The sequence below is a fragment of the Oreochromis aureus genome, linkage group 15, assembly GCF_013358895.1.
Source record: "Oreochromis aureus strain Israel breed Guangdong linkage group 15, ZZ_aureus, whole genome shotgun sequence".
Lineage (NCBI taxonomy): Eukaryota > Metazoa > Chordata > Actinopteri > Cichliformes > Cichlidae > Oreochromis > Oreochromis aureus.
This window is the reverse complement of record NC_052956.1, coordinates 757993-770030: the sequence shown is the minus strand read 5'-3', so window position 1 is coordinate 770030 and position 12038 is coordinate 757993. Positions and strand designations below refer to the sequence as shown.

Below are 12038 nucleotides of genomic sequence, written 5' to 3'. Positions count from 1 at the left end.
TCGGCTCAACTCAAATGATATCCAGCTCCATAAACAAATGAAACATGCTGGGTAAATGAACTAATTCCCTTTGAAATTAGGTTAAACAATACAACTGATGTTATCACCTCTTGGCACATAACACACTAATATATACGCGAAACTAGGCTATATAAATCCACTAGATACACACTGTTCACACATGGGCCCCACACACACTCACATTCACACTGATTGCAGGCCTGTTTGCTGCTCACGATGGATGATGGAGAGAAAAATCCTCTTCTTTCCCGTAACAGCACGAAAATCCAACTTACAGTTCAGTTGCTCGGTAGGTTACCGTCCTCCAGTCCCGAACTAAATCCACTCTCCGCTCTCCCGGCGAACCCGATGCTGTCTCTGCCGCAGCGCATCAGCCAGACGCCGTCCGGCTCCCCGACAGTCCTCCGTGGCCACCTCCGTGACGAGGCCAAGCAGGTCCAAGCTAGCCTCCAGTCCCGACAGCCGCGGCTGGAAACATGGCTCTACACGGTGGTGCGACCGCCAAACCGAAAAGTTGCTTCGCCCACCTCTGCCGCGAAGCTCTAGCACGGTGGACCTCCGAATCACGCACTCTTTTTCGCTAGTCAACCACAGTAAAAACTAGCGGAGTCTCTCCTTTCTGTTCAGCTCGCGCGTGCACACCTCCCTTCCGTCTCTTCAACCAAACACAGGTCCCGTCCTATGCTACCTTCACGGGCCTCTAGAAAATCAGAACTCCGATCAACATTTCAACTCTCTTCAGAGTCACATACCATAACATAGTACTTTATGATTAACATAATAGTTTCATTGCTCTAAATACATGTATTTACCTTGTGACTTATTACAGGGCAAATTTCATTCACATTCACAGTTATATCACATAAAATTAACTGTGAATACCTCATGCTACTGTGGCGTTCAAGTCCATGGGAACCATGAGCATCCATTCCCAAACTCCCATCCGGGCTACACATGGATGAATGTTTCTTTAAGAAACATGTTGTTTGCTTCTGATAGATTCTTAACTTACCTTAATATTTGATTTAATATTTGATTTACACAGGCGACTGAAGAATTTTCTTGATGGTGGGTGGAGTGGATGCTTGTCAGAAACAGTTCATTTCCTCTCTTGGTGAAATAAACTCCGTTGGGTATAAAAACTGAGTTGTGGAAAAATCTCAAGCACGGATGTTCAGTAATCACTCCATCAAAGCAGTCGACAGCCTTTCTAATGCTGGAGTTGAAAATCTTTCCATCCTTATTGATCGTCCCTGGACTTCCATATCTCCACACTCGACTCTCGTTGACAAATGTGCACTGGTCATTTAGGGGAACTCTGTGTGCTGTTGCATCAGTTCCTTCTTAATGATTCCTTCTTTGAGTCGGATCATGTAGCAGTACTTGCAGGTAGTTTGTAAATAGCTAACTACTAACTAATTTTGCACTCCACCTCCTTATCCAAGAATAAGCACTTCCTGGCTTCAGACAACTTTTGAGGTTAACAAAGAGTCCAAAATGAGTAGGTGAAATTATAATCACTACATTTATGTTTTCTTTACAGTCTGGACTTCGCCCAGTGGTTGGTGGAACTGCTGTGAAGCCTTAGGCTGAACATTTTGGCCCTCACCATCTTGGTTTTTAAAAGAAAAAGTGTGACGCTCATTTTATTAAATTAACATCATGTTGGACTGAAGAAGATATAAGATTTTGATTTAGATCTTAAATTTCTTTGGAAAATGTTTGAGGATATTAATCATTGAGGTGACTTCTGTGTAATCTCATCTTTCATGTGCAGTTTATATACAGTTAAACAGTTTGTAACAGTAACATATTAGGGGACAGCTGACACAGAAATAGGTTTGCACCAAGAAGCAGACATCCATGGAAAATGATTTCTGGACTAAATCTGATCAGTCATGGCCTTTATTGAGCCCCCAAAATGTAGCTGTGTTTACGGTGTCTGGTCCAAACTTAGCTCAGCATGGAGGTCTGTGGTGGACCACATGTAAGACAATTATTTGGAGAAAATTCCCCATCATGTCTAAATTTGGTTAAACAATTAAAGCTAAAGTCTAGCGCCTCCAGTGGTGCAGTAGATAGGTTGCTGGTTTGATTCCAGCTGCAAACAGATCAAAAGTCCCATTTGCGGTTTCGTCAGGTGTAAAAACCGTGCTTCCACTTGCTGCCACAGCTCCTTGTGGCAGGGAGCAGCTGTCCACATCTGCTAGAGAAAGGTAAAGTCTCTTTTCCATGACAATTAGTCAAGCTTAACCTAATTCTAACCACCACAAGTTACATTTTCTGTTTATTAGTGATATAAAACATGTGTGAGGGACCAGGCAGCAAAGGCATAGAGGACACAGGAAGGAATGTCTTCAAAATGGGCTTTTTAAATTTTTAATCCCCCCAAACAAAGTCCAAAATGTAATTAGCGGGCCCATAAAAGATGTGAACTAAATATAACTACAAAGGTGATTTCCAGAAATTTAATTTAACAAAGTGGACACAACTTAACTCAAACTGACCTTTAAAAAAGACACGCGAGGGTAGCTTTATAGTGGTTTGACATTTACACACGATAGGGGGAAACAAAAAAACAAACATGAATACTAACTAAGCACAAAATGACATAAGTAAACCTAAAACACCCCCGTTTCTGACAAGCACATGGTTGAGTCCAGACAGGAAACAGCCACGCCCCAAACCAGGTAACTCAAAGAAAGAGAAACATAATATAACAAAAGAAACCACACAATGCTAATATGTGCGCGCTTCATAATATCAGTGTTAGGTTTAAGTGAAAACATTAATGAATTATATTAGTGAAATAACCGTTAACCAAACTAATGGAATGAATGAATGGACTGGTTGTACCCGTGTGTGGCTGATGCCATCGTGTCAAGGCGAAAACGGTCTTCAATTTGGCTGAAATGTAAAAGTGCAGCAGAAGTTTAAACCACACCCAAGCGGTATGAACTCCAGGTGTGCATTAATGAAGGCCATCCCACGAAGCCTCGACACACAGTTTTATTTTTTCATGATTTGTGATTTTAGTGCCAGAGGATGTTTGGGCGCAGCAGATGTTAGCTGCCCTTTTATGCACCGTGGTCTGCTTTGTGGCTGAAATGCTTCCAGTTTGCAGTAGGTGCATGATTTTATACAACCTGCGGTAATGAGACTGAACACACCTGGATTCAAAGGTTAGGCGGTGTGGTCCAGCCTAAACTTATTTCTTAGCACCGCCTCATCATTGCATGAATGGTTTGAATCTACTGGTAATCAGATCAAATTGCCCAGCTGTCAGTTTGAGTGTGAGTGGGTTTCTGTCTTTGTGACTCTCTGTGACCACTTCGGTATCCATAAAAAAGGCTTTTCACCTTTGACGTTTTTCTGATGTCAGGGACTTTTTGTTGGGTGAGCTAATGGACAGGAAACACGATCCACACAGGCCCCACCCACTGATCCCAGCTGTACCTTTACCAAATTCCTCACATGAAAGGACTTCTTGTGTCTGCATTGTAATGCTAGTGCAGGAACTACGAGCCTTTTTTTGTGCTTTTGATTTACAGCAGCGTTGCTTTATGTGCTCTTCTGCTTTTTGAAGTAAAACCTAAAGGAGTGTCACCCTGATTCAGTTCCTGGTAGCTCCTTGTGCTGGCTCCTTTTTAAACTGTAAGAGCTTACTGTGACTCAAGCACACACAAAACAGGAACAAGCTTATCAGACTGATATGTGATTGCACTTTTCTTTTCATTATGAGCCGAGCTAACTGCTGCTTCTGTTTACTAGTCTGTGTATTTGGTTGAGTGGTGGGGACGACTTACAGTAAGCCACTTAAACCAAACCCTTTTGCACCAGCAGGTGTCACTGTTTCCCTTTTTGTCTCATCCGTGACAAATATTTACACTGACACAGCCCAACGTGACAGTAGAGGTCATTTCATGGCTTTGAGGATACAGAGACAGCGTTCGGCCTCCATTTAAAGACTGTGGGTGTGCTACTAAAATGAGTCACATGGGGTCACAGTCACAAGGAGGTTTATGTGAGGTAGAAGATATCTTTGATCTAAAAATAAGATGTCGAGTCTAAAGTGTGCTCCTAGCTTTTTATTTTACTCCTTCAGCTAATTGTGAGTCCTCCCTCTGTCCTGTTCCTCCCTCCCCTCAACTGTCAGCATCTCCCCATTCAATCAGCTCTAGCTGTACTCGCACATGCAAACAGAAAGCTGGTTTTAAGCCTGTGTGTTCAGTGGAAACTGTCCACTGACAAAACACATCAGGCAGAGGTTTCCACGTTAAATAGCTCCAGTGTACATTGTGATGAGAAACAGGAGGGATGGGTGGGGTGTTATAAGAATGAGAGCAAGAGGGAGAGATTGCAGTGGTTTCCCTCTGCGTAGCAGCGAGCAGCCCCACCCCTTTGGACTGCCTCTGCACGTCTCTGCTCCGCCATTGTAGCTGCACGGATATTCGTGTCATGTCCCTCACTTCAGCGAGTTCCTCTCTCGCTCCCTATCTGCTTCAACTCCCAGATTCTGTTTTGCACAGTCATGGCTGTAATATTCATTTATTTTCCAGTAAAAGTCCTTTACATGTATAGACTGGTAATAATGGTAATAAAAATAGAAGCAGCAAAGTGCATGAAAAACAATCTTACTACTGCCACACCATAAAGTCACATCCACAACAGAGCATTTTATTTTTATTTAAAAGATCATCTGTGTCTTATTTCAAAAATAATGTTGAAATGGAACGACAGAGAAATATAGATAACTTAATTAAAACAATGTTGGAAAAATGCAGAAAAACTCGTTGCCTCTTTTTTATGATTCCAACCTTTAAGGAATATTCAATCATTTACTAAAAGTAGTCGTACTACTTTGTTAAAGAAAAAAGGTAAAGACTCTGCAATAATGCAGAGAAAACCCTGACAATCAGAAGACCCCCTATGATTAACCACTTGGTGACCGTGGGAAAGAAAAACTCCTTTTTAACAGGAAGTAACCCTCAGAACAAGGTTCAGGGAGGGGCGGCCCTCTGCTGCAACCATTTGGGGGTGATGGAAGGAAGACAGGACAAAAGACACGCTGTGGAAGAGAGCCAGAGATTAATTATATCTCATGATTATATAAATAGCGTATAAACACATGGTGAGTGAAAAGAGGTGTGAGAAGGAGAAACACCCAGTGCATCATGGGAATCCCCCAGCAGCCCACACCTATTGCAGCATAACTAAGGGAGGATTCAGGGTCACCTGGTCCAGCCCTAACTATATGCTTTAGCAAAAAGGAAAGTTTGAAGCCTAATCTTGAAAGTTTAGAGTCTAGGTTGTCCAATTCCATACTGGGAGCAGGTTCCACAGAAGAGGGGCTGAAGGCTCTGCCTCCCATTCTAGATTTAAATATCCTGGAACAACAAGCAAACCTGCAGTCTGAGATTGAAGTGCTTTATTGGGACGATGTGGTAATTTGAGGTTTTTAAGATAAGATTGATTCTGATCATCCAAGACCTTACAAGTAAGAAGAAGGATTTTAAATTAAACTCTGGTTTCAACAGGGAGCCAATGAAGGGAAGCCAGTATATGCTCGCTTTCTGTCTGTCTCATCATGGTCACCTAAATGCACAGTAATGACAGGTTTTGTAATAAGGCAGATCGCGCTAACATAATATGCACTGTTAGTTGATTATTTACCTGCCGCGTGCGGAGAGGGCGTGCAAAACGTTACCGCTGCTGCTGGGTTGAGATTCACGAGTCCGGGCGGAATTAAAAACACGACATTCATTTAAGGTCATCGCGTGTTTTATGAGCAAATGCTTTTGCATATTCGTAGTGTTTCCTCCCTTAAATGAAATATCTACTTTGCAAGTATTGCAAGTTGCCCTGTTGTCATCCGTTCTCGTAAAGTATGACCAAACTTTTGAGCGTTTGAGCCGCTTAGGCGCCCTGCCAGGTAAATGACACTCCGCAACGTGGTGACGTCATTCGGGGTGACTGGAATCGATAAGGGAATCGTTTGCAAAAATGGCAAACAATTCCAAGGAATTGAAACAGTGGGAACCGGTTCTCAACAAGAACCGGGTTTCGATACCCATCCCTAATTATACAGCAGTTGTTTTGACAGCCCTATTAAATCTCAATATCAGTCTGTACGTGCTCCAGATAACTTTTCTTCAAATTCTCTCACTCGCTTTTGCAACTTTGTACTTTTGTGTTACTCGCAGCAACAACTCCACCTCATTGTTAGTCCATTTAAAAAACTCGGTGCTTTTCCTCGACATTCTGCCGCCACGTTTCAAAGAGCCGGAAAGTAAATAAGCGGCTGACAGAAATGAGGCAGGTCGAATCGTCTTAGTTTCACACATGCTGGAACGTCTCAGTGTTCGGAAATGATTGAAAACGATAGTGTGGACGCGGAGCGTTTTTAGATGTAAACGCCGTTTTCAAATTTATCTGGATTGGTGTAGACGTAGCCTCTGTCTGTGTTAGCCCTGTGACAGAGTGGTGACCTGTCCAGGGTCAACCATGCCTCTCGCCCTAAGAAAGCTGGGATAGGCTCCAGCTGCCCCCCCTGCGACCCTGAAAGGGATGATCCAAGGAATGGATGGATGGAAAAGTTCTTTCTTCCCAACTGTTTGCTCTTTGGTAATCATCTGATTTTTAGGGTCTAATACTGTAGGGTCCTTAACTGACAGTACAAAGCACCTAGAGGTGACTATTATTGTGATTTGATGATATATAAATAAAATCAAATTGATATTTGATGCCAAATTTGATACAATTGATACCATGATGTTACCATGATATTATGAAAAACCGATTTTTCAGTATGCTTTAATGTACGATAGTCTTTAATCCTGGTATCTATGTATGTGAAGAAGTTAGCTTAAGAGACAAACGGGAATTATTCACATTCATCATGCCAGAGTTTTGGATGTAGTACAAATTTTGTTTTTCAAAGACTTCAAAGGCTTTTATTTACATAATTTTTTTACATGTTTCTATGACTTAGTGAAGCATATATAGCAGGAATATAACCAGAAACAACCAGCTGAGTCTTCTGTTGCAAAGAAACCCGTCACAGATGACTCGCTGGCACAGCCTGACTCAGATTGATCACATCGTGTTGGCAATCTGTCTGTGTTTATAAATAAGATGACAGTTATCTGTCTGTGACTGCAGTTGGTCCAGCCACCATGATTTTCTGGAGACGGATTGTATCCCACCAGATGACCTGTGCAATCACCTTGTAATTGAAAGTAGTTATCCAGAGGTTGATGTTGCACACTTAACCTCTGGGTGACCAGCTGGTCAGTCCAACCACTAGCAACTGGTCTCCGACAGCAAGAAAAACAACCACCATTTTTTTTCTTAGTGACACAAAGGTTTTTATTTTTCATCTTTTTTCTAAGTCTGAGACAATTCGAGCATAGAGGCAGGGGAGAAATCAGTCTGGAGGTGCACCAGAAGATCGTGTTGAAGGATAGATCTCCCAAAATTATATTTCATGGATTCATTACTAATTCATTACGGGTGATAAATCCAATCTATAAACAAACTACTTTACAAAACGTGAATAGTTGTTGATGCATATATGTTAGAATGGTTATTACAAAAGATCCAAAACATAAAATAATATTTTCATATTTTAACCTGCCAAAGGATTGAGAAAAGAAACGGGCAATTATTTCCTGTGCATTAGTGTGTGTGCGTGTGTGTGTGTGTGTGTGAGTGTGTTACAGGACACTGTTATTTCTGCAGGGTGTAGTTGCTGACTCTGACAAAACCAACTCCTAGACTGTGCCAGTGATGGGAGAGAGATAGCTCACACAGCTCGGCAGAAGGATAAGAGTAGTGATCAAAGAGAGGCAAGTGGAGAAGACATTAAAATAAAAAAAGAACGAGACAGCTTAGGGCACGGAGGGGGTGGAGTTGAGGAGACTGGAGAGCGAGGTAGGGGTAGTGTGACAAATAAGGCCGTGAGGGAGTGGACATGTGGAAAACGAGGCATGCTGCTTGCACTCGGGGGATTGCCTGCAGCCAGATACAGTTTGTGCACAAATCTCAGTGCAGACATAAGTTTTAATGACCAAAACTCAACTTCAGGACAGAAAACGTTCATAGACAACAGTGTGTTCTTATCTATACATGAACAGTATGCCGTTCATAGGTGCAGGTTGCAGTACTTGCTTAGAACACTTTGTCAGTGTACAGGTTGAATTGTCACCTGGTGCCTGATTTTTTTTTTATGTTTAAAAATTGCATTGCTCAAAAATTAACACCTCAACTCAAAACCAAGTGATGATAATTTTGTGAGAACTGAAACAGTTTTTCTGACTGTAGTTCTTGTTCATTTGTGGTTGCTTAGTTTGTGTTGCAGTGAGAGTAGGGAACAGATGGAAGAGAGCAGCTGCTGTAGGACAAAGATGCTTTAGTCTGCCAAGAGAGAGCCATGAAACATGAAACACTACAACGGGTGTATTTCTACTACTGTTTGGACTGGATCTGCTCCTGAGTTTTTCTCCTGGGGCGGATCCAGTCGAAGGTAGGTCCATTTTTCATTCGGATGTTAGTAATGAGTGAGAAGCGTCCATCTTGATTTACCCTGGAAGAGGCTGTAAAACTTTGTGAAAGGAGTCCAATACAGGTCAGTGAGTCAGAGATGTTCACTCCTGTGTACAATGACGGCTGTACTGAGATGTTGTTGGTAAGCACTGCTGTTTTAGCCTCTGTTAGCTGCTGTTAGCCAACGTTAGTGAAACTGCCTTTGAAATGGATGCGACTTTGTTGGACTGTTTAGTGAATAAACTCATATAATGTGTAAAACTGTTTATCAGAGGTAAAGTGAGATTTTAGGACACTTGCACCTAACTGGCATGAAACCTTAGCCTATAATCAGCTGTTGCTGTTGTTTAGCCAGCTTGTTGTCAGCTGTCTAGAGATGGATGGACTGCGTGTCTAATCTACTGACAGTTATCGTAGATTAGATAAGCAGTATTGTCGATTGTGGCAATACTGGTAATAAATGAGCATGTTTATGCACGTTTTTGTGTGTTAGAGCACTGACTTCAGTTCAGGAGATGAGGATGACTGTCAGTGGCGTTGTCTCTGTTCTTCACACATTCATTTCTTTCATGATGGGGAACCCTTGATAAAACAGGTATGATCCTTCACATCTTAAGTCTGGAGGTGCAGGTATGCCCTCTAGAGCACATGAACACCTACAAGTTCTCTTCTCCTCCACTGGTGTGTAGCCACATACATTAGATGCCAGTAGTGGGAAGGCAGGTGTCCCTCCTGGGCACTATATTAAAATATAGCGGGGGACATGGCAGCTTCCACAAACCCGCTCCTGTGAATTTTTTAACACATCAATAATAAGTTTATGAGAATGCATCGTTTGTTGGAAGATGTACTTACACACTATTTTATGTGTTTATTGTTTATTCATCAGTACAGTATCCTTTTTTCCTATCAATAGCCAAACATTTACTGACTGAGTGCTGCATAGAGTGCATTTTTTAATGTTACATTTATCATCATAAATCAGAAAACGAATGAATCGAGAGCAAGTTTATATGATGAGGCAGAGTGTGTTGTTACAGTGGCTCCAAAACCCAAACAGTCCACCGTGTTCCAGTAACATCCGCTGGTCTTTGTCAAGGATGTTTTTTATCCTGCTGAATAATGGATGAACCTGAGCCAGAGAGAGGGAGAGAGATCCTCCTCTGGAGCAACGCTGCAGCACTTGTTTTCACTAATGCTTCGAGTACTCTCAAGCCTGCGCCTCCTCTGTAAAAAGCTGTGTACTTTGATCTAAAACAAAAGGAATTTATAGATAAACACCATTTTTTATTCTTCATTTCCTGGTGTTTTCCCCTCATTTGTTCATGAGGAGGGAAAGGACATAATTAGCTACATTTCATTTCACAAATGCAAAGCACTTGTGAAAAAACTGATGTGTTAAGTCCTGTCTTCTTTCAGAAGCCTACAGATTGACTCTACACTGATCAGGCATAACATCATGACCGCTGACAGTTGGTGACATGATGCCTGTTAGTTGGTGGGATATATCAGGGGGGAAGTGAACATTTTGTCCTCAAAGTTGACGTGTTAGAAGCAGGAATAATTGGCAAGCTTCAGGATTTGAGGGAGTTTGACATGAGCTTGTGATAGCTAGATGACCGGGTCAGAGGATCTCCAAAACAGTGTGATGCTTTGGTCAATGTTCTGCTGGGAAGCCTGGGGTCCTGCCACTGATGTGGATGCTACTATGACACGTACCACCTACCTAAGCATTGTTGCAGACCATGTACACCCTTTCATGGAAACAATATTGCCTTATGGATGTGGCCTCTTTCAGCAAAGCAAAAAGGGTTCAGGAAGGGTTTGAGGAGCACAACAATGAGCTTGAGGTGTTGAGTTGTATTCCAAATTCTCCAGTGCTGGAAAAACAAGTCCGATCCATGGAGGCCCCAACTTGCAACTTATAGGACTTAAATGATCTTTCGGTAAACTCTTGGTACCAGACACCACAGGACACCTTCAGGGGCCTGAAGGAATCGTTTTTTTGTTTGTTAAGCCACTTAGCAATAATCTATGAATTATTCAAGCAAAACTACATCAATGTCCTTAAAAAAACAATAATAATTTGAGAAAACTGGATATTAGAGTTAATTTCCCTAAGAAATAGGAACAAATTCTTACACAGAACCTGAATTTGAATTAGATTTTGCTTCTAATCATCAGTATATATGGAGGAAGTCAGGACTGAGGTACAACAGTGAGTGCCTACAGCCATGTGTGAAAGAGGCTCTGTCACGATGTAGGCTTTAGGCCAGCGGTGATGGGGATCGTGTTGAAATCAATGAAATTTTGAAGAAAAGTTGCATAAGATTTTGATCCACCATCAGGAGCATCTGATCCAGACCAAAGGAATATAAATGTTGCTAACCCGATGAAGCCACACATGTTCAAAACACTATTTCAATGCACTTTATTTCTGTGTTTGACTTTTTTAAAGACAAAGTTAGAAGAAGAAGAAGAGAAAATTAACACAGTAAACACAATGAAAACACATTGATAAAAGAACCTTTGGGAACAAATGAAAAGCTCAAATCAGACAAGTTAACGTGTGTTTTCAGCAGCCGTACAGCAGGTTGATCCTTGTGATGTCCCAGTAGGACATGCCCTGCCTCTGGCCAATCTGGACGTTGGGGTTGGGGATGGGGGTGATGGTGTCCCTGCCATTGATGGAGAAGGCTGTTCTTCCATAGTGCATTACGGAGGAGTAGTCGTAGGGAGTGTTGAGGTTGTTGGTGTCCTGCTTGTCGAAGTTGTAGGCCATCTGTGGGTCGATGTTCTCCCAGTTGATCCTGACGTAGTAGTCGCGGTCGCTCCTGGTCTGCTCGTGCTGGAAGCCCAGAGCGTGGTTGACCTCGTGCTGGACGATGCCAAAGTAGATGCAGCCCTGCCTGTTGAGAGACAGGACCTGTTTCCCTCCCTGTCTGCCCAGAGGAGAGAAGCATCCGTTCTGGCTCTCGATGCTGATGTAGTCGTTCTGGTACTGACGGTCGACAAAGCGGACACAAGTCTGGCTGTGGAAGGACTGCAAGGCATTTCTGATCAGCTGCCTTTCCCCACTGCTGTACTCACTGCTGATGGTGAAGGGAATCGTCACCAGGCCGTTGTTGTCTTTCTGCCACAGGCAGCTCTGGTAACTCTGGCATTTAATGGCATTTCTGCTTTTTGGAAGCAGGATGTCTCCTTCCAGCAGGATCTCATTGCTGCCATTGTTTGCGGTCAGAATCCTGGTGGTGATATCAGTGGTGTGGTCTTCCTCCACCTGGCCCTCTCCTCCTCCTCTTTCCTCCATGAGAGGATGAGCCTGAGAGAGGCCGAGCAGGAGCAGCAGCAGCAGGCTGACAGAGGGACTCATCTTCAGAGTGGGTCTGGTAGCTGTGGAGCTTCTTTGCAGAGCTGCTGTGGAGAGACTCCTTGGAGCTTCGTGCCGGACACAGTTGAGTCTCGGGTCTTTA

General features: G+C 42.8%; 1 protein-coding gene across 1 annotated transcript; it reads right to left on the bottom strand.

The window, feature by feature from the left end:
• Positions 1-11050: 11050 nt before the first annotated feature.
• Positions 11051-11951, bottom strand: LOC116321903 (high choriolytic enzyme 1-like). The gene has a single exon (XM_031741839.2). The coding sequence runs from the start codon at positions 11936-11938 to the stop codon at positions 11141-11143; it is 798 nt and encodes a 265-aa protein (XP_031597699.1). The 5' UTR covers positions 11939-11951; the 3' UTR covers positions 11051-11140.
• Between the last annotated feature and the right edge of the window lie 87 nt (positions 11952-12038).

Bases quoted from the DNA above. Each gene is read 5' to 3' on its own strand.
- LOC116321903 (XM_031741839.2), bottom strand. From the start codon at position 11,938: ATGAGTCCCTCTGTCAGCCTGCTGCTGCTGCTCCTGCTCGGCCTCTCT.